At 38.4% G+C, this 23,235-nt stretch overlaps 3 protein-coding genes and 1 long non-coding RNA gene across 6 annotated transcripts; 1 reads left to right on the top strand and 3 right to left on the bottom strand.

Annotated features, from left to right (window-relative positions):
* Positions 1–1,774: 1,774 nt before the first annotated feature.
* LOC306797195 lies at positions 1,775–22,530 on the top strand. Of its 2 annotated transcripts, XR_013773103.1 has the most exons (8): positions 1,775–1,839; positions 7,288–7,352; positions 11,728–11,792; positions 17,968–18,141; positions 19,437–19,535; positions 19,871–20,071; positions 21,056–21,109; positions 22,430–22,530. It is a non-coding gene; the product is annotated as an uncharacterized lncRNA (long non-coding RNA). The 2 variants fall into 2 exon arrangements; XR_013773104.1 differs by lacking the exon at positions 1,775–1,839 and having other exon boundaries at positions 6,915–7,352.
* Positions 1,851–4,756, bottom strand: LOC306797194 (trace amine-associated receptor 13c-like; the record flags this gene model as incomplete). Of its 2 annotated transcripts, XM_079296427.1 has the most annotated exons (3): positions 1,851–3,038; positions 3,715–3,867; positions 4,622–4,756. In XM_079296427.1, the coding sequence occupies one exon, from the start codon at positions 2,906–2,908 to the stop codon at positions 2,078–2,080; it is 831 nt and encodes a 276-aa protein (XP_079152553.1). In that variant the 3' UTR covers positions 1,851–2,077. The 2 variants fall into 2 exon arrangements, with proteins under 2 accessions (XP_079152553.1, XP_079152552.1); XM_079296426.1 differs by lacking the exons at positions 3,715–3,867; positions 4,622–4,756 and having other exon boundaries at positions 1,851–3,046.
* LOC306797189 (trace amine-associated receptor 13c-like) lies at positions 6,907–8,485 on the bottom strand (the record flags this gene model as incomplete). Its single annotated transcript, XM_079296420.1, has 1 exon — positions 6,907–8,485. The coding sequence occupies one exon, from the start codon at positions 8,483–8,485 to the stop codon at positions 7,499–7,501; it is 987 nt and encodes a 328-aa protein (XP_079152546.1). The 3' UTR covers positions 6,907–7,498.
* On the bottom strand, positions 11,820–12,929 carry LOC306797192 (trace amine-associated receptor 13c-like; the record flags this gene model as incomplete). Its single annotated transcript, XM_079296423.1, has 1 exon — positions 11,820–12,929. One exon carries the CDS (start codon positions 12,927–12,929, stop codon positions 11,943–11,945), a length of 987 nt encoding a protein of 328 aa, XP_079152549.1. The 3' UTR covers positions 11,820–11,942.
* Positions 22,531–23,235: the final 705 nt, after the last annotated feature.

Below are 23,235 nucleotides of genomic sequence, written 5' to 3'. Positions count from 1 at the left end.
GTAAAACTATCGTGTGATTATGATAGGAAAACAATCTTGTGATTCTGATAGTAAAACTAAATTGTGATTATGATAGTAAAACAATAGTGTGATTATGATAGTAAAACTAAATTGTGATTATGATAGTAAAACAATAGTGTGATTATGATAGTAAAACAATAGTGTGATTATGATAGTAAAACAATAGTGTGATTATGATAGTAAAACTAAATTGTGATTATGATAGTAAAACAATAGTGTGATTATGATAGTAAAACTATCATGTGATTCTGACAATAAAACTACAGTGTGATTATGACAATAAAACAATAGTGTGATTATGACAGTAAAACTATAGTGTGATTATGACAGTAAAACTATTGTGTGATTATGATAATAAAACAATGGTGTGATTATGATCGTAAAACTATAGTGTGATTCTGACAATAAAACAAGAGTGTGATTATGATAGTAAAACAACAGTGTGATTATGATTGCAAAACTATAGTGTGATTATGATAGTAAAACTATAGTGTGATTATGATAACAAAACAATAGTGTGATTATGACAGTAAAACTATAGTGTGATTATGATAGCAAAACAATAGTGTGATTATGACAGTAAAACAATAGTGTGCAACCTTTGCCTCTTATAGTATTGAGGACAGGCTATAAGATGTATTTGTCTTGTTATGAGTCTCCAACAACATAATGCAAAATAGTACAATATGCAATTATAATAATAATATCATATTAATACGATTCAATTTCATTGTATGTCATGTTAAATTTTCATATTTAATATTTTTCACTCTGTTCTTTTTATTGTATATATTGTGCATTTTTATGCTTCATATTTTTTACTCTGTTGTTTTGATTGCTTAAGTGTATTTTTTGCTGCTATAAACAAATTTCCCCTTTCAGGATAAATAAAGTAACCATCTGTTATGAATTTGTATATTTTGATGTAACTGTTACACTCAAGGCACTTCTTTTTTATATGTCTTTACAGATGTATTTTTTATTTTCTCCATATATATATATATATATATATATATATATATATATATATATATATATATATATATATATATATATATATATATATATATATATATATTCCTGTAACTTTTTGTTCGGTAGCAAAATGGGACAACAATCTGCATTTCGTTGTGCAGCCCTGTTGTACAATGAAAATAGTAATACTTGTAATCTTGAAACGAGAACACATTTAAAGCACTGTTGTCTTAATACACATTTCAAAGAGATATATAGATCTACTATTTATATTTTACCATTTTAGATGTAATGTAATAACCATTTTCTCAAACATGATTTGCAGGCTTTGTTCACAGACAGGCGAGAAATCCAGCTTTACACTTACATCTGTGGATGAATAACACACAAAAGTATATTCTGTATTTGACTTTTATTATTGCAATGTCAGTTTTTGCATGGCAGTAATTTACATGTTAAACACAACTACAGCATGGCAGAGATTTAAAAGTGCAGGCTTATATTTGTTCACTTGCTCCAGGAAATAAATCACCTCAGAATCAAAAACAGCACAGAGAAGCAGCCGTAAAAGTTTTGTTCAATCATACCAGACTCAACATCTTTCAGTGGAGATTATTCCCAGTTTAAAAAACACAACGGTAATGAGGAAGTAGAGGAACTTTGCAATAAAAGGGAAATCTTGGCAATGTTTTGAAGTCCCATATGATACAAAAAATGATAGACAATTCGTGTCACTTTATAACATTGCATTCATCTTATGTGTAATGATGTTTTTCAGCAGCGTGTGACAGAATAAGAAAGTCCGCAGCTGAAGCCACTGTCCAGTGCATTGAGGACCACACAGTGAGTAATCAGACCACTCTCTCACACACACACACACACACACACACACACACACACACACACACACACACACACACACACACACACACACACACACACACACACACACACACACACACACACACACACACACACACACACACACACACACACACACACACACACACACACACACACACAGGTAATACAGATGTAATGTTTCATTGAAACTGAAAAGTGACCAAACAGATCATTTAGTCTACAGGATCCTGTCCTGCTGAGAGTGAGGCTGCAGTATTTTCAGTGTAATGATGAGTTTGATAGCTTTTCTAAACCAGGGGTAGAACAGAGCATAAATCAGAGGGTTCAAACTGGAGTTAATTAGCAAGATCCAAGACAACACTGCATAGAATGACGAGCTAGTGGAGGTCTCCTTGCCTGCCAGAGAGGGATAGTAATACGGGCAGAAGCACATTAGAAACACCGCTATCACAATCCCCAGAGTCCTGGCTGCCTTCCTCTCTGATCTTTTCGCGGTTGGAGCAGCAGTCTGCAACCGAATGACACGCAGCTGAGAAATGGCAACAGTAAACACCCTCATATAGAGAACAACCATGACAGTACAGGGCCCAACAAAGGTGATAAAAAGGTCAACAGTTCCTGAGATGTGGCTGATGACCGCCACACACTCCCCATGGCAGGAGTTGAACCTGTCCGGCTGCCCTAAGTGTCCCATCAAAAGCCAGCCGTTAAAGAGAAGAGAACAAGCCCAACATATACAGACACATGTTTTAACTCTGTTCAGGGTGATCTTTGTGGCATAGAGCAGTGGGTCACAGATAGCAACATAACGGTCTATGGATATGAGCACCATGCTGCCCACAGAGGCAGAGACCAGACAGGAAGAAACATAAGGAGTCAGAGCACACATCACCTCTCCCAGCAGCCAGCATGTCTCCACGTAGCGCAGGCCTTCGATGGGCATCACCAGCAGCCCCACCATCAGGTCGGACACGGCCAGAGACAGGAGCAGGGTGTTGGCCGGGGTGTGGAGCTGCCGGAAGTGGGAGATGGAGATGACGACGAGCATGTTGAGAGTCACGGTGAGCAGAGAGACGGAGGCCAGCAGGGTGTAGAGCAGAGCAGTCTCGGAGCGGGGTTTAGGCAGCCGCCTGCAGGAGGAGTTGAGGTTGGGAAAGCAGAGCAGAGAGCCCTCGGTGCTGTCCATCAGGGAGGAGGGAAGCAGGGATGAGAAATTATACTATCTCGTGGACAGCTGATTTATCCTCTTAATCTCCCTCCCACTTTTACAATCAAAGAGATGATGTAACTTCTGTGCCCCTCATCATCATCATCTTAAAGGTCATTAACCCCTCTCTAGTTTATCTTTTCACACTTATCTTTAGTTTTTTCACTCATACATTGTGTGTCAACCGACCACTTTCAGATCAGACATAAGGTCCCATATTGTAAAAAGTTTGCATGTATTTTTTTGTTGTTTTTTTATTATAAAGCAGCACCTAGTGCTGTATAAATACTGTGAAAGTCTGGAAACTCTACGCAAATTGCGCCTTTTAAACGAGCTATTAGGTTTATACCCGGTTGCAGTGTGTGTGTGAATGACATCAGCTGACAGGAAGTAAACATGGGCCCAAACTGCCTAGCAGTTCTGCTGAAGACAGATGGTGAATTCAGGTGTATTCAAACAGACAGTATGATAAAAACAAAGAGTTTTATGAACATTAAAGCATGTCAACATGTTCGAGTAGAAACCCAAAATACGAGAATGAACCTGGAAATGAGCACAATATGTGTCCTTTAAGCCGTCTAAAAACACATAGCTAGAGCTAGAGGAGAAATTAATACCACTTTAAACGTTTAAACGAATATAATTACCGGCTCTAAGATGCGGTGAAAGCGCCCCATCCTCTGGACCACCCAGGCCTCCTGCTGTGGCACAAACAGCACCACGGTGTTCATGGGTAAGCGGGAGGCCCATCGTTGCTGGACTGGAGTCGGCCACAGTCTGGGCACCGTCCGCTGGGAGTTCTGCAGAGACAGGAGACACATAGTGACGTACAAATCAGTAAATCTGTCCCAATTATACCCACATTTACCTCAAAGATCTCCTACTACTGCTTCCTACGGTTAGGGTGGAGTCTTTGGTTAATGAGATGAATCTATATAATTTCCCCCAATGTTTCATGGATGTTAATATTGTAAAATAGCTCTTTTACTGTTTGGTGGTGGTTGCAAGAGGTTGAAAGTTATTATGTCTGACAAGATTATACATTTTTTTCCTTGAACAAATGTTACGGTTGTGGATAATTGTAGAAAATGTTCTTAAATTATATTCAAGTTTCTGGGTCATATTTAGTGTCCAAGTGCTTCCGGTTAATGACGTCATCCCGTAAATGCGTGGCCTCTAAGTGCCGCAGGTGAAATGTAAGGTGAGTTATTTGATCGATTACAAGGTCTAAACTAGTAGTAGTGCAGTAACGTTACAGATATATAACGTTATATATATATATATATATATATATAACGTTATATATATATATATATATATATATATCTGAAGGGTTCAGATAGAAATCAGTGTTTATTGATATAAATGCACACATAGAAAGCTTAAATGTCAGGTGCTAGCGGTTGAAATAACTGGCTAACGTAAAGTGACTGTTCCAGCTAAAGCATAGGGCTAAAGTTAGCATGCAGCTAGTTAGCATGCAGCTAACGTTAGCTGGCCAACCTTTCATCTTGCACAAAAAGACTGTTTGTGTCAAATAAACAGTGTCTTTACCTTAAATACGGCCCCGCCAGCCTGACACAATGTCCATAACATGCTTTCAATAAAAGCAGTTCAATGATACACACGGTTACATAAAGGTTAAGGTGTTAAATCCAGACTGTCCCCATTGCTGTCAACAGCGTTAGCTTTAAATGTTACAGCGCAACATCGCCCCCTATTGTCTCGAGGACTGCACTGCAGCTGAGTATGTAATTATGATAGTAAAACAATAGTGTGATTATGATAGTAAAACAATAGTGTGATTATGACAGTAAAACAACAGTGTGATTATGACAGTAAAACTATAGTGTGATTATGATAGTAAAACAACAGTGTGATTATGACAGTAAAACTAAAGTGTGATTATGATAGTAAAACAATAGTGTGATTATGATAGTAAAACAATCGTGTGATTATGATAGTAAAACTACAGTGTGATTATGATAGTAAAACAATAGTGTGATTATGACAGTAAAACAATAGTGTGATTATGATAGTAAAACAATCGTGTGATTATGATAGTAAAACTACAGTGTGATTATGATAGTAAAACAATAGTGTGATTATGACAGTAAAACAATAGTGTGATTATGATAGTAAAACAATCGTGTGATTATGACAGTAAAACAATAGTGTGATTATGATAGGAAAACAATAGTGTGATTATGACAGTAAAACAATAGTGTGATTATGAGCGTAAAACTATCGTGTGATTATGATAGTAAAACAATCGTGTGATTATGATAGTAAAACAATAGTGTGATTATGATAGTAAAACTATAGTGTGATTATGATAGTAAAACAATCGTGTGATTATGATAGGAAAACAATAGTGTGATTATGATAGTAAAACAATAGTGTGATTATGAGCGTAAAACTATCGTGTGATTATGATAGGAAAACAATCGTGTGATTATGATAGTAAAACAATAGTGTGATTATGATAGTAAAACTATAGTGTGATTATGATAGTAAAACAATCGTGTGATTATGATAGGAAAACAATAGTGTGATTATGATAGTAAAACAATAGTGTGATTATGAGCGTAAAACTATCGTGTGATTATGATAGGAAAACAATCGTGTGATTATGATAGTAAAACAATAGTGTGATTATGATAGTAAAACTATAGTGTGATTATGATAGTAAAACTGTGGTGTGATTATGACAGTAAAACAATCGTGTGATTCTGATAGTAAAACTAAAGTGTGATTATGACAGTACAACTATCGTGTGATTCTGACAATAAAACTACAGTGTGATTATGACAATAAAACAATAGTGTGATTATGACAGTAAAACTATAGTGTGATTATGACAGTAAAACTATTGTGTGATTATGATAATAAAACAATGGTGTGATTATGATAGTAAAACAGTGTGATTATGATAACAAAACTATAGTGTGATTATGATAGCAAAACAAGAGTGTGATTATGATAGTAAAACAGTGTGATTATGATAACAAAACAATAGTGTGATTATGATAGCAAAACAATAGTGTGATTATGACAGTAAAACAATAGTGTGCAACCTTTGCCTCTTATAGTATTGAGGACAGGCTATAAGATGTATTTGTCTTGTTATGAGTCTCCAACAACATCATGCAAAATAGTACAATATGCAATTAGAATAATAATATCATATTAATACGATTCTATTTCATTGTATGTCATGTTAAATTTTCATATTTAATATTTTTCACTCTGTTCTTTTTATTGTATATATTGTGCATTTTTATGCTTCATATTTTTTACTCTGTTGTTTTGATTGCTTAAGTGTATTTTTTGCTGCTATAAACAAATTTCCCCTTTCAGGATGAATAAAGTATCCATCTATTATGAATTTGTATATTTTGATGTAACTGTTACACTCAAGGCACTTCTTTTTTATGTCTTTACATATGTATTTTTTATTCTCTCTCTCTCTCTCTCTCTCTCTCTCTCTCTCTCTCTATATATATATATATATATATATATATATATATATATATATATATAAATATTACAATAACTTTTTGTTCGGTGGCAAAATGGGACAACAATCTGCATTTCGTTGTGCAGCCCTGTTGTACAATGAAAATAGTAATACTTGTAATCTTGAAACGAGAACACATTTAAAGCACTGTTGTCTTAATACACATTTCAAAGAGATATATAGATCTACTCTTTATATTTTGCCATTTTAAATGTAATGTAATAACCATTTTCTCACACATTTGCAGGCTTTGTTCACAGACAGGCGAGAAATCCAGCTTTACACTTACATCTATGGATGAATAACACACAAAAGTATATTCTGTATTTGACTTTTATTATTGCAATGTCAGTTTTTGCATGGCAGTAATTTACATGTTAAACACAACTACAGCATGGCAGAGATTTAAAATTGCAGGCTTATATTTGTTCACTTGCTCCAGGAAATAAATCATCTCAGAATCAAAAACAGCACAGAGAAGCAGCCGTAAAAGTTTTGTTCAATCATACCAGACTCAACATCTTTTAGTGGAGATTATTCCCAGTTTAAAAAACACAACGGTAATGAGGAAGTAGAGGAACTTTGCAGTAAAAGGGAAATCTTGCTGACATTTTTAAATCCTATATGATACAAAAAATGATAGAACATTTGTGTCACTTTATAACATTGCATTCATCTTATGTGTCATGATGTTTTTCAGCAGCGTGTGTCAGAATAAGAAAGTCCGCAGCTGAAGCCACTGTCTAGTGCATTGAGGACCACACAGTGAGTAATCAGACCACTCTCTCACACACACACACACACACACACACACACACACACACACACACACACACACACACACACACACAGGTAATACAGATGCAATGTTTCATTGAAACTGAAAAGTGACCAAACACAGATCATTTAGTCTACAGGATCCTGTCCTGCTGAGAGTGAGGCTGCAGTATTTTCAGTGTAATGATGAGTTTGATAGCTTTTCTAAACCAGGGGTAGAACAGAGCATAAATCAGAGGGTTCAAACAGGAGTTAATTAGCAAGATCCAAAACAACACTGCAAAGAATGACAAGCTAGTGGAGGTCTCCTTGCCTGCTAGAGAGGGATAGTAATACGGGCAGAAGCACATTAGAAACACAGCTATCACAATCCCCAGAGTCCTGGCTGCCTTCCTCTCTGATCTTTTAGCGGTTGGAGCTAACGTAACAGTTGTAGCAGCAGTCTGCAACCGAATGACACGCAGCTGAGAAATGGCAACAATAAACACCCTCATATAGAGAACAACCATGACAGTACAGGGCCCAACAAAGGTGATAAAAAGGTCAACAGTTCCTGAGATTTGGCTGATGACCACCACACACTCCCCATGGCAGGAGTTGAACCTGTCCGGCTGCCCTAAGTGTTCCATTATAAACCAGCCGGTGAAGAGAAGAGCACAAGCCCAACATATACAGACACATGTTTTAACTCTGTTCAGGGTGATCTTTGTGGCATAGAGCAGTGGGTCACAGATAGCAACATAACGGTCTATGGATATGAGCACCATGCTGCCCACAGAGGCAGAGACCAGAGAGAAAGAAACATAAGGAGTCAGAGCACACATCACCTCTCCCAGCAGCCAGCATGTCTCCACGTAGTGCACGCCTGCGATGGGCATCACCAGCAGCCCCACCATCAGGTCGGACACGGCCAGAGACAGGAGCAGGGTGTTGGTCGGGGTGTGGAGCTGCCGGAAGTGGGAGATGGAGATGACGACGAGCAGGTTGAGAGTCACGGTGAGCAGAGAGACGGAGGCCAGCAGGGTGTAGAGCAGAGCAGTCTCGGAGCGGGGTTTAGGCAGCCGCCTGCAGGAGGAGTTGAGGTTGGGAAAGCAGAGCAGAGAGCCCTCGGTGCTGTCCATCAGGGAGGAGGGAAGCAGGGAGGAGAAATTATACTCTCTAGTAGACAGCTGATTTATCCTCCTCATCTCCCTCCCACTTTTACAATCAAAGAGATGATGTAACTTCTGTGCCCCTCATCATCATCTTAAAGGTCATTAACCCCTCTCTAGTTTATCTTTTCACACTTATCTTTAGTTTTTTCACTCATACATTGTGTGTCAACCGACCACTTTCAGATCAGACATAAGGTCCCATATTGTAAAAAGTTTGCATGTATTTTTTTGTTGTTTTTTTATTATAAGTGCTGTATAAATACTGTGAAAGTCTGGAAACTCTACGCAAATTGCGCCTTTTAAACGAGCTATTAGGTTTATACCCGGTTGCAGGGTGTGTGTGAATGACATCAGCTGACAGGAAGTAAACATGGACCCAAACTGCCTAGCAGTTCCGCTGAAGACAGATGGTGAATTCAGGTGTATTCAAACAGACAGTATGATAAAAACAAAGAGTTTTATGAACATTAAAGCATGTCAACATGTTCGAGTAGAAACCCAAAATACGAGAATGAACCTGGAAATGAGCACAATATGTGTCCTTTAAGCCGTCTAAAAACACATAGCGAGAGCTAGAGGAGAAATGAATACCACTTTAAACGTTTAAACGAATATAATTACCGGCTCTAAGATGTGGTGAAAGCGCCCCATCCTCTGGACCACCCAGGCCTCCTGCTGTGGCACAAACAGCACCACGGTGTTCATGGGTAAGCGGGAGGCCCATCGTTGCTGGACTGGAGTCGGCCACAGTCTGGGCACCGTCCGCTGGGAGTTCTGCAGAGACAGAAGACACATAGTGACGTACAAATCACTTAATCTGTCCCAATTATACCCACATTTACCTCAAAGATCTCCTACTACTGCTTCCTACGGTTAGGGTGGAGTCTTTGGTTAATGAGATGAATCTATATAATTTCCCCCAATGTTTCATGGATGTTAATATTGTAAAATAGCTCTTTTACTGTTTGGTGGTGGTTGCAAGAGGTTGAAAGTTATTATGTCTGACAAGATTATACATTTTTTTCCTTGAACAAATGTTACGGTTGTGGATAATTGTAGAAAATGTTCTTAAATTATATTCAAGTTTCTGGGTCATATTTAGTGTCCAAGTGCTTCCGGTTAATGACGTCATCCCGTAAATGCGTGGCCTCTAAGTGCCGCAGGTGAAATGTAAGGTGAGTTATTTGATCGATTACAAGGTCTAAACTAGTAGTAGTGCAGTAACGTTACAGATATATATATATATATATATTTGAAGGGTTCAGATAGAAATCAGTGTTTATTAATATAAATGCACACATAGAAAGCTTAAATGTCAGGTGCTAGCGGTTGAAATAACTGGCTAACGTAAAGTGACTGTTCCAGCTAAAGCATAGGGCTAAAGTTAGCATGCAGCTAGTTAGCATGCAGCTAACGTTAGCTGGCCAACCTTTCATCTAGCACAAAAAGACTGTTTGTGTCAAATAAACAGTGTCTTTACCTTAAATACGGCCCCGCCAGCCTGACACAATGTCCATAACATGCTTTTAATAAAAGCAGTTCAATGATACACACGGTTACATAAAGGTTAAGGTGTTAAATCCACACTGTCCCCATTGCTGTCAACAGCGTTAGCTTTAAATGTTACAGCGCAACATCGCCCCCTATTGTCTCGAGGACTGCACTGCAGCTGAGTATGTAATTATGATAGTAAAACAACAGTGTGATTATGACAATAAAACTACAGTGTGATTATGAGTGTAAAACTATCGTGTGATTATGATAGGAAAACAACAGTGTGATTATGATAGTAAAACTGTGGTGTGATTATGACAGTAAAACAATCTTGTGATTCTGATAGTAAAACTAAATTGTGATTATGATAGTAAAACAATAGTGTGATTCTGACAATAAAACTACAGTGTGATTATGACAATAAAACAATAGTGTGATTATGACAGTAAAACTATAGTGTGATTATGACAGTAAAACTATTGTGTGATTATGATAATAAAACAATGGTGTGATTATGATCGTAAAACTATAGTGTGATTCTGACAATAAAACTATTGTGTGATTATGATAATAAAACAATGGTGTGATTATGATAGTAAAACTATAGTGTGATTATGATAACAAAACAATAGTGTGATTATGACAGTAAAACTATAGTGTGATTATGATAATAAAACTATAGTGTGATTATGATAGCAAAACAATAGTGTGATTATGACAGTAAAACAATAGTGTGCAACCTTTGCCTCTTATAGTATTGAGGACAGGCTATAAGATGTATTTGTCTTGTTATGAGTCTCCAACAACATAATGCAAAATAGTACAATATGCAATTATAATAATAATATCATATTAATAAGATTCTATTTCATTGTATGTCATGTTAAATTTTCATATTTAATATTTTTCACTCTGTTCTTTTTATTGTATATATTGTGCATTTTTATGCTTCATATTTTTTACTCTGTTGTTTTGATTGCTTAAGTGTATTTTTTGCTGCTATAAACAAATTTCCCCTTTCAGGATGAATAAAGTAACCATCTGTTATGAATTTGTATATTTTGATGTAACTGTTACAATCTGCATTTCGTTGTGCAGCCCCGTTGTACAATGAAAATAGTAATACTTGTAATCTTGAAACGAGAATAAATTTAAAGCACTGTTGTCTTAATACACATTTCAAAGAGATATATAGATCTACTATTTATATTTTACCATTTTAGATGTAATGTAATAACCATTTTCTCAAACATGATTTGCAGGCTTTGTTCACAGACAGGCGAGAAATCCAGCTTTACACTTACATCTGTGGATGAATAACACACAAAAGTATAGTTCTGTATTTGACTTTTATTATTGCAATGTCAGTTTTGCATGGCAGTAATTTACATGTTAAACACAACTACAGCATGGCAGAGATTTAAAATTGCAGGCTTATATTTGTTCACTTGCTACAGGAAATAAATCATCTCAGAGTCAAAAACAGCACAGAGAAGCAGCCGTAAAAGTTTTGTTCAATCATACCAGACTCAACATCTTTCAGTGGAGATTATTCCCAGTTTAAAAAACACAACGGTAATGAGGAAGTAGAGGAACTTTGCAATAAAAGGGAAATCCTGGCAATGTTTTGAAGTCCCATATGATACAAAAAATGATAGACAATTCGTGTCACTTTATAACATTGCATTCATCTTATGTGTAATGATGTTTTTCAGCAGCGTGTGACAGAATAAGAAAGTCTGCAGCTGAAGCCACTGTCTAGTGCATTGAGGACCACACAGTGAGTAATCAGACCACACACACACACACACACACACACACACACACACACACACACACACACACACACACACACACACACACACACACAGGTAATACAGATGTAATGTTTCTTTGAAACTGAAAAGTGACAAAACACAGATAATTTAGTCTACAGGATCCTGTCCTGCTGAGAGTGAGGCTGCAGTATTTTCAGTGTAATGATGAGTTTGATAGCTTTTCTAAACCAGGGGTAGAACAGAGCATAAATCAGAGGGTTCAAACAGGAGTTAATTAGCACGATCCAAAACAACACTGCATAGAATGACGCGCTATTGGAGGACTCCTTGCCTGCTAGAAAGGGATAGTAATACGGGCAGAAGCACATTAGAAACACCGCTATCACAATCCCCAGAGTCCTGGCTGCCTTCCTCTCTGATCTTTTAGCGGTTGGAGCTAACGTAACAGTTGTAGCAGCGGTCTGCAAACGAATGACACGCTGCTGAGAAATGGCAACAATAAACACCCTCATATGGAGAACAACCATGACAGTACAGGGCCCAACAAAGGTGATAAAAAGGTCAACAGTTCCTGAGATGTGGCTGATGACCAACACACACTCCCCATGGCAGGAGTTGAACCTGTCCGGCTGCCCTAAGTGTCCCATTATAAACCAGCCGTTGAAGAGAAGAGCACAAGGCCAACATATACAGATACATGTTTTAACTCTGTTCAGGGTGATCTTTGTGGCATAGAGCAGTGGGTTACAGATAGCAACATAACGGTCTATGGATATGAGCACCATGCTGCCCACAGAGGCAGAGACCAGAGAGAAAGAAACATAAGGAGTCAGAGCACACATCACCTCTCCCAGCAGCCAGCATGTCTCCACGTAGCGCAGGCCTTCGATGGGCATCACCAGCAGCCCCACCATCAGGTCGGACACGGCCAGAGACAGGAGCAGGGTGTTGGTCGGGGTGTGGAGCTGCCGGAAGTGGGAGATGGAGATGACGACGAGCAGGTTGAGAGTCACGGTGAGCAGAGAGACGGAGGCCAGCAGGGTGTAGAGCAGAGCAGTCTCGGAGCGGGGTTTAGGCAGCCGCCTGCAGGAGGAGTTGAGGTTGGGAAAGCAGAGCAGAGAGCCCTCGGTGCTGTCCATCAGGGAGGAGGGAAGCAGGGATGAGAAATTATACTCCAGTAGACAGCTGATTTATCCTCCTCATCTCCCTCCCACTTTTACAATCAAAGAGATGATGTAACTTCTGTGCCCCTCATCATCATCTTAAAGGTCATTAACCCCTCTCTAGTTTATCTTTTCACACTTATCTTTAGTTTTTTCACTCATACATTGTGTGTCAACCGACCACTTTCAGATCAGACATAAGGTCCCATATTGTAAAAAGTGAGATTTGCATGTATTTTTTTGTATTTTTTTTATTATAAAGCAGCACCTAGTGCTGTATAAATACTGTGAAAGTCTGGAAACGCAACACAAATTGTGTCTTTAAACGAGCTATTAGGTGTATACCCGGTTGCAGGGTGTGTGTGAATGACATCAGCTGACAGGAAGTAAACATGGGCCCAAACTGCCTAGCAGTTCCGCTGAAGACAGATGGTAAGATAAGGTAATATAGACTTTATCATCCTGAAGGAAATTTGTCTTGGACACATACAGTGTCTGCTGCTAAAAAAACACAAAAATAACACAGTGCATACATACACAGACTGTCGCCAGTCCACATGCACGCACACACAGTACCTTACAGTACATGCACAGCAAATAAATTGCACACCGCCCATCGTACAGCACACCTGTACTCATCGTAATAGTGTACATAATATGTACAGTAAGAGTCGAGCAGCCTCCTCAACATAGAATCATCATAGAAAGTGCATGTGTCCAGTGAAGATCAGAATCAGCGTTACGGGTTCGGCTCTGGCTAGCTTGCCATTTAGGGCTTTGGTGGACAGGGGGACAAAGGAGTTGTTAAAGCGGTCGAGCCTGCACTGGGGGACTCTGAAGCATCTGCCTGAGGGAAGAAGCAGAGTGGAGGACATGAGAGGGGTCTGAAATAATCTTCTGGGCCTGTCTGATGATTTTCATGGCTCTTTGTGTTAGCCGGGTAATCTGGGCTTTCAGCTGTACGCTGCGATGCCAAACCGTAGGATGCTCTCAGCTATAGTGTGGTAGAAGAGGAGCAACACTTTCTGGTTGACACCAAAGACCCTCAGCCTACGAAGGAAGTGTAGCCGCTGTTGGACCCTAGCGCAGTCATTTTCTACCTGAACACTCCATGTCAGTTTGTTGTCAATGCGTATACCCAGGTGTCTGTAAGAGTCGACCTGTGCTATGTTCTGGTCATGGATAACCAGTGGTGTATAAAGTACTCAAAAGCCATACTTGAGTAAAAGTAAAGATACCTTACTGGAAAACTACTCCAGTACAAAGTCACCGTTTAGAATACTACTTGAGTAAAAGTCTTAAAGTATCTGATGTTTATTGTACTTAAGTACAAAAGTAATTTTCTGACATTAAATGTACATCATAACCTGTTCATTGAAAGTAAAAGTACAAGTAAATGCTGTTAATAAAAAAGCAAAGGGTCCGAATTTTGAGAATTATGAAGTTTATTCTTTTAAGTGCTGTGGCCACCATGAGCAAGGACATGAGCTGTGTTGAACATGATTGGGTTGGCTGTGATCCATCCAGGACCAACGATGTTCAACATAATATATTGTACATCAGTATGCTTTTGCATCTACTATGAACTTATCATCATAATTCTCCGAAAAGCAATATGACACAATGAAGGAGTTGTAACAGTGCGTTTATAAGTCTGCTTATTAGACTAGAGGATGTAGAGGGCCAATGCATAATATTATGTTCAGCAAAACATATCCACTTGATGCATCAGGTCAGTGTTTAGAGAAAGGACACCTGCCTTGTAAACTCCTATGGCCTGATTTGAACACAACAGGCAAAGGTTTTGCTCAAGCTGAATCTGCAATTGGGCGACTGCTACCATCATAACTCCATCTGATCATCCACAACATGACGCTTCCATTTCTGCTTCCATCATGAAATCAGTCATCGTAGAGTGGAATTCTACTCAGGGAGTCGCCCGCTAGCTGATAGCATGTAGCATCCTGGGCATCACTGGGAATCAAAACCCCGCGGCTTTGATAGATAGATTGACTTTATTTCAGACTCGGGGTCCATACAGACAGATACATAAAAAGACAGACACAAACAATAAAAGTACATAGGCCGAGCAATGCCTTACAAAGAGACAGCTGTACCAATGTCGCCACAGCTGGGACTGGTAGCGTGTGGTGCTAAACCTTATGTTGGTTAAAACAAGTATGATCCCATTTACAGAGTCATTCAGTCTACAGATGAATTTGTACATGAGATTTCTTAAAACTGTTTGGAAAGTGTTGACTCGTGCAGCCACAAACATTTCACGAGCACGACTCCATCTCGGTCTCTTTAAAAGTATTCTCATGGCGTCATTGTACGCTACTTGAAGTCTCTGTAGACTCTTTTTTTGTAGTTTGACCACAAGTGTGCAGTGTAGAGTGGAGTACAATATGCTCTGAACAGAGACATCTGCACTCCATCTGTACACAGACCAGACTAACGTGAGAGACTGTTTGCTTGTGCAGACATCATACGACATTGCCTGGAAATGTCGTTATCATCGGTCATGTGTTCTGTTAAAAAATGACCAAGATATTTGACTTCACTACAGACACCAAGATTATTGTCAGACAATTTGAAGTCAGGGAAGTTTAGACATTTGTCCTCTTTAGTTCTACAGATCAGGATAGCACTCTTACTGGCGTTGTATTTGATGTCATGTTCCACACTGTACACAGTACATATAGTGAGGAGCTGCTGAAGACCAGCGCTAGAGGGACTAAAGATCACCAGATCATCTGCATACATGATGTGATTAACCAGAGTATTTCCAATCATGCACCAGTATTACAGGCTTTCAGTTGCTTGGACAGATCATCAATATACAGATTAAACAGAACTTGTCTGACACCATTGCTAACCCCTAATGGGGCTGACACACTTTTACTCCATTTTACTTGCATACTCTGGTGCGCATACCAGTAAGCCAGAATTCTCACTATGATTATGATGCTTGTAGTAGGGCTTGCTGTCTTTATACAGAGCACTTACTATATCATTGTACATGAAGCAGAGATCTCTCCATTGCACTACATCCTTACAGTTAACGTCAGTACACATAGCTGCATCTCTAGCTAGATGAATATGACTGAAGGACTGGTCTGTACGAGCAGAATACACTAAGACGTCCTCTTCAGTGAGAGTTGACCAGTCAAGTTTTTCTGTGTTGACACTATTTCCATTTCTAGATAGCGCCGGTAGATGTTCAACATTTATCGACATAGCAAACGGTATATGATCAGTTGTTGCTGCGCCATAAAGAATGCCCATACATCCCAATGAAGCATGAGCATCAGCTGTACGAATACAATGGCCCAGCCATGATGTAGTGTGCCAGGCCTCACTAATGTATGTGTAGCTATCTGTAGGCAAAAGCACTTTGCTTGATAATATAAAATAATTGTCTTTACAAAACTGAGCCATGTGCTTGGAAAATACTGAGCTTGTGTCTGAGATATCTGCATTCATATCCCCAATAACATAAATATGAGAAGAAGTATTATCTTGAATGAAGGAATTGATGAAGGCAAGCCTATTTAGATATTCATCCTCATTGTGATTGCACTCATAGGGTGTATCAACATTTAGGATAATGAATTCCTTATCATCATGAGTAAACTGTATTGCAACACACCAGTCAACACCAAGCCTGACTACATTTATCAAAGAGTCAAGCTTCTTATTCCAGAGAATAGCCACACCCCCTGGAATCCTTCCTCTGACTATTCCCATGCCAAAGTCAGTTGTAGACTCCCCAGCACCATGAAAGTTATCATTAAAAGAGTTGAGTTTTTCCAAGTCTTGCTTCGGTAAAAAAAAAAAATTCCCCCCACAGCAAGTGCATGGTTAGAGCCGATAACTCCCGCCCTGCGGGGCTCAAAATAGCGCCGGACAAATGCCCCTTCTGGCCAGAGCTCCGGAATGTACATTTCATCAAACTCATTGCATTCAGCAGATGCTTTGAATGAGCTGAATCTTCTGTGGACAGTGTCGATCTTTAGACAGTTGACCTCCCGGCTGAGTTTTTCCTTAAGATACGCAGATAATGTTTCAGCGTCTAGATCTGGTGAGAACCTGGAAGCAAAGACACTCACCAGCTTTGTGTTGACCGTTTTGATGCTGCCCACAGCTCCGGTCCCAACAACAGGCTTAACGTTTGAGAGCACTTGTTTGCAATTGTGCATTAACGTGATTAACCAATGATTTAACTTGCAAGCTAGGACCACTGATTCACCAAACCTGCTTGCTTGCAGTCTGTGTTCCACCACAGTCCCCGACGTTGGTCTCGTGATTCATTTTGTTTCTCAAGATAGATTTGATTTTGTAGCGAGTAACGAAGGTTTCAGGGGAAATGTATCGGAGTAGAAGTGTCAGTTTTCTTTGCAAAATGTAGTGAAGTAAAAGTAAAAGTCAACAGAAATATAAGTAGTAAAGTACAGATACCCAAAAAAACTACCGTACTTAAGTACAGTAATGAAGTATTTCTACTTCGTTACGATACACCACTGTGGATCACCACTGGTGAGTGGTCTCCAATGTATTTGGGGATTTGAATACCATCTCCTCTGTTTTCTTGACGTTGAGGTTTGTCGCACCACTGGACAAAGTTCTGAATCTCATGTTTGTATACTGCTGTATCTGATGTGTCAGACATGAGACCCAGCTGAATTCAGGTGTATTCAAACAGACATTATGATAAAAACAAAGAGTTTTATGAACATTAAAGCATGTCAACATGTTCTAGTAGAAACCCGAGAGTAGAAGCTAAAGTATTGTTTCCGTAATAATAAGGAAGTGTTGAGTGTATTATGAGTATCTGTTTGAACCTTGGCTACACACACCTGACACCATTTCCTGAAAATCGGTGTTTCAAGAGTGCAAACACTTCCACATGTATTTGTCTTAACCCTTCGTAAATCGTTTGGTCGAATTCATGTGCCTTGTTTTTAAAATAGTGTTGAATGACTTTTTAAAAAACCTTTCGACACCCTCACAGCTCCAGATGAGGAGCCACAGAAGGAGCCGGACTCCTCAGCCCAGAGGAGGTCGCAGTGCTGATTGTTCCGGCCTTCTGGCTTCATCGTTCATCACGGCGGCCCGAGCTCTACATCTCTCTTTGAAGGCCGAGGATCATCAAACCACCACGTTCTACTACATCTGGGATCAAAAGGTCATGTCCATCATATTCAGAACATCTGTCAACTACACAGGATCAAAAGATAACATATCTACTCTATTTTGATGGAATCTAATGGGCATACACAGTCGTATAGTTTCATACATTTAGTAAGTACACTAAGTATTCTACACATTTAGTTCTGTATGTAATTCTGTCCTAATTATCACAGTCAGTCTTTTAGGTGACACATCCCATCCAGCTCATTTTTGCCAGTTTAATGTTCAACCAACAACGTTTAAATAGAGTTTTCTACAGTTAGATTTCAGTCTAAAGCCAAGTGAACTGCCATAAAAGTTTATTTATCCACCAGCATGAATGGAGAATGGACGACTGCTCTGAGTTTCAAAACTTTTCGAGTCATGAACTTGACTTGTTTACCTGTTTTCATTGCTACCGTTTGTTTTTTTAACACCTCCGATTGGCCTGGTGCCTCTGTGGTTTAGATGTGTCACTTTAAAGAGTCATTGTGAAGGAGGCGAGCTCTGCTAATGAGGTGCCTCTCTCGGACACTAATCAGTGCTTGTTTTTGCTGCTGGGTGAGAAGCTATAATTGGATCTCAGAGGTATTACACTCTGTGTTTGTTGACATAGTTGCATGCGTTTGTGGTCGATTTTTCATCACATTAGCACATTATTAGGTAATCGAGGTGGCCAATTATGTCAAATGGACAAAAAAATGATTATCATTTACCAATTATAGATAACGCCAAAAACAATTAGTTCAATTTTGTAAAAGTTTTATAGATTAGAGTTGTTTTCCTCAAATTTGATTAGAAAGACACATTTGTTGAGGCATCTGCGGAGCTGAAAACAAGACGATTGAGATACTGAAAGAAATATTTGAGGAATATTGTTTTGCAGTTGTATACATGGAGTTTGTAATGTTCTGTAAGCACATGTACACATCTAAAGCACATCACAACATATATTATTGTATCGAATGTATTATTTACTTTACTCTACTTTTCTTCCTGTTAAATCTTCCAAAACAAGCGGGTTAGTGATTGAGTGAGAAGCTTGCAGCACGACGTGGCTATTTTGCTGTTCAGAACCTGCAGTGAAGCTGAATGTTCTGTTCGCTCAAGTGTTGCATTAAATGTTAGTTTTAGAGTTTTAGAGTCGTTAGTAAGCTGTCAGAGAGGCTCGGTGCTGTCGTGGTCAGCTCTCCCTCTCAGTTGGGTTTTCAAGTTTAGAGACACCACAATGAAATGAAGTATTAGTTGCAGCTCTAATATTATAATCATGCATTTCATTTGCTGACGACCTTTTTGTTAACTGGGTTACAGTGCAGCTCCATGCGGTGGACTCGAGGGCCAGCAGCTACAGCCCCATCACCTGTATACTCAGGAACACCAAGGGCCACTCATGGTGAAACAGCAACAGATGTATGTTTTTTCAAAACACATACTGACTAGCATGCACACCATTATAATTACGTAGACAGTGGCTTCAGGAAATGGACAAGCATATGGGGACATCTACCTAATCTAATCTGTTTTATAACATTTATCTCAATCGTTGGGCAGTCCAGTAACTGATTAAGTACCTTGGGTGAATGAGGTGTGGACCTGGAAACACTCATATGCATGTGATTCTGACAGAAATTGGACGTGCACAACCACAGCCATAGGCTGACATTCACTGTCAAAATGAATGGCGAGGGACATGTTAATAGATCTTAGATGATCGGACAATAATGTGGCAATCAATGACTCCCCAGGACCCCCGTCCTGTGCTGGTTCTCGCTGAGGAGCGACTTCGCCGAGGCTCGACTTCGCTCAGGTTGACGAACTGACCAGTAGACGAATCCAAGATGGCTGACAACGACCCGATGGGTTACTTCTGGTTTGTCGCTTAATTGTGATTAACAATTGACAAATGGAGGACCGGAGGAAAAGGGAGACTCGTGCGGACGTTACTTGTGAGTTACGATGTCAATCAGGGACTGAACGGCCACAACAACAACAACACAAACTAATACGAACACTTGTCTCTGAGTCCATTGCTAAGTTAGCTAGCATTAGCTTAACGTATGCTAATGTAAACACAAGCTCTGAATAACATCAAGAAAAAAGACAGAGGCGGACTGTGTTGCTGTCTGATAATGTACTGTATGGTGTTAGGGAAAATATAACGGATTAGTGAATGAATACATCTTTATTTTTTTTACTTCTTCACAGTGTTAAGTGTGAAGTACAACTGCATATTTTGCTAACACTTGTAGCATGCTAGCTAGCTGTGTAACGTACCGTAATGTATATAAAGGAAGTCATGTTTTAGTATATGCTATAAAGACATTCAAATATGTATATTATGCCTTAAATCAAGATATAGTGTCAGAAAAATGCCATAGTATTAAAGAATACTACGGCATAAAGAAATTAAATTTAAAACAATCTTGATAAAATATGCCATAAAACTCATAAAATAATATGTCATAAAAGAAATTCAAAATAATGTCATTAAACATGTATGCCATAAAAACGTTCATTCATAATTCATAGTATACTATGTCATGCAAAGACACATTGTATGTCATAAAGTCATGAAGAAGACATGATATAGTATGTTATAAAAAGTCATATAAACTCTTAAAAAATCACAGTATGTCATAAGAAAGTAAGTATAGTCATTAAAGCACATGACGTCATAGTATAGTGTCATATTGTTCATAAAAACATCATAGCATAGGATGCCATCAAACTTCAATGAAACAAATCAAAGAATGTCATGAAATATGTCTTTTAAAAATGTCAGTCATAAAAAGTCATGAAATAAAACGTGAACAGTTTTAACAGTGTGTCATTAAAAGTATATTTAATAATGTTGAATCAGAGTCTGTCGTTGGAGCAGAAGAGACTTCATATATTTTGTAAACGTGTTAAATTCCCTGTTTTCTGTCCAGAAGGCTGAATGACCGAGAAGAGCCTGCAGGAGACCACAACTGGTGCATCATTTGGTAATTATCAAATCAACTAGTAGTAGTACTTGTTGTTATTGTTATAGTATGCCTTAAATATATTCATAATACAGTGTAATAAAAAAAGTTGTGGAAAAATGTTACAGTATATAATATGCTATAAAGATATCATAAAAAAGACAATATAGTATCACAAAAAGTAATAGTATCAAGTCATAACAAATGTCACAGTATAGTATGCCATGAAAAAAAGTAATAAAACACAGTATTGTATGCTATAAATATATTCATAAAGATATACTAAAGTATGCCATAAAAGACTTCATGTCATAGTGTCATGAAATAAATTGTCATAGTTTAATATACCATGAAAAATCATAAAAAGTCGCATCATAAAGATATTACCGAATGAAGAAGATTATATCATGAAATACTATCAATATTTCAAAATATGGAAAACCAAAAAATGTCAAAAATACATCATAGCATAGTTAGCCATAAAAAAATCGTTATAACTAGTATTAATAACATACAATGGTGGGTGAGAAACTATAATTGGATCTCAGCGGCATTACACTGTTTGTTGGCATAGTTGCATGTGTTTGTGTTCATGGTGGATGTTACATCACATTAAACAGTAATTAGCTATGTTTTGCAGTTTTGTACACGGAGTCTGTAATGTTCTGTAAGCACATGTACACCTCTAAATGCTTTACATCATAACATATATTATTATATCTTATATATTATTGACTCTACTTTTCTTATACTATGCCATAAAAAAGTCATGATTTAGTTATAAAGTAAAACAAATGATTTGATTGTATAGTATGTCATAAAAACATCATAGTATGTCATGAAGTCTTAAAAAGTACCATGGTATGATGTGCCATTACAAAGTTATTGTATAGTATGTCTTAAAATGTCATAAAAACATCTAGATATGGTATCTAATGTAATAGTAAAAACTAATCATGTAGTTTTGCATACATATTTTCAAAAAATAGTATGTCAAAAGTTTTAGTTTAGTGTTCTATAAAAGAGGCATAAAAATGTCACGTTTCAAATCAAATTTCATAGTAATGTCATACAAATACCATAGTATAGCATGCAATACAAATATTGATAACATATCATAAAACATGTCATGTCAAAGTATAGTATGTGAATATATCAGTTTAATATATCATTAAACATATTAGTGTAGTTTGTTATAAAAAGTCACAGTATAGTTTGTCGTAAAAATGTACGAATACAATTTGCACTCATGATAACGTTGTATTTATTGTTGCAGTAGTAATAATAATACATGTATGTGATGCATTCTCTAACGTTGTCCTTCTCTTCTTCTCTCCTCAGATGAGTGCAGACTTTCCAGACCAGACCAGACCAGACCAGAGGACGACGGGGTTTCTTCTCTTCACTGCACAGCAGCAGAAGAAGACGTGGGTCTTCTTCTGCTGCTGTGCGGTTACTCTGAGATCTAAAATAGAGAGTGGGGGGTGGAACAAATTTTCAAAATTTGCTGTTCAGCTAACTTTTTGAATAAAAATATTTACATAACCCTCACCGGTCATTTCTCTGAAAACCCAGGAGGAGACGGACGTCTCGACTCCCGGGTCGTGGACATTGATGTCTTCACATAGGTGGGGAGCGAACCCGGGTCTGCGCGATCCAAACCGGGAACCGTGTAAACGCACCATCATGTCACTCACGCTTTGAACTCTTCTCTCGCTACATTTGACTTCTTCCTTTGGCTGTTGGACCTCAAAAGTTACTGCACCACATAAGGATTGAACCCACAACCTCCTGTCTTCTAAGCAGTCGTCTATCACCACGAGCTATCTGATCTGATGCTCATGTCTGGTTCATTGCATCTTTGTCTCCTCTGTTTTGACTGGTTGACCTGAAGATGTAACGCATTACTGAAGGTACAAACTCATAACCTCCAGTCACTCATAACCCAGCCTCACGTATGTCAAGTCGTACATCTTCATACAATATTTAACTTCCTCATCTTGGGTGTTGGACCTTAAAATTCACCGCACCACGGGATGGAGCCCACAACCTCCAGACTCCTGATCGGTCCTCTATCACCCTGAGCCATCGGATCTGACACGCTGAGCTGCTGCAGCGTCACACATCCTCCTGCAAAAATAAACCAT

Source organism: Melanostigma gelatinosum (genome assembly GCF_949748355.1).
Source record: "Melanostigma gelatinosum genome assembly, chromosome: 24".
Classification (NCBI taxonomy): Eukaryota; Metazoa; Chordata; class Actinopteri; order Perciformes; family Zoarcidae; genus Melanostigma; species Melanostigma gelatinosum.
This window is presented reverse-complemented; position numbering and strand designations above follow the sequence as displayed.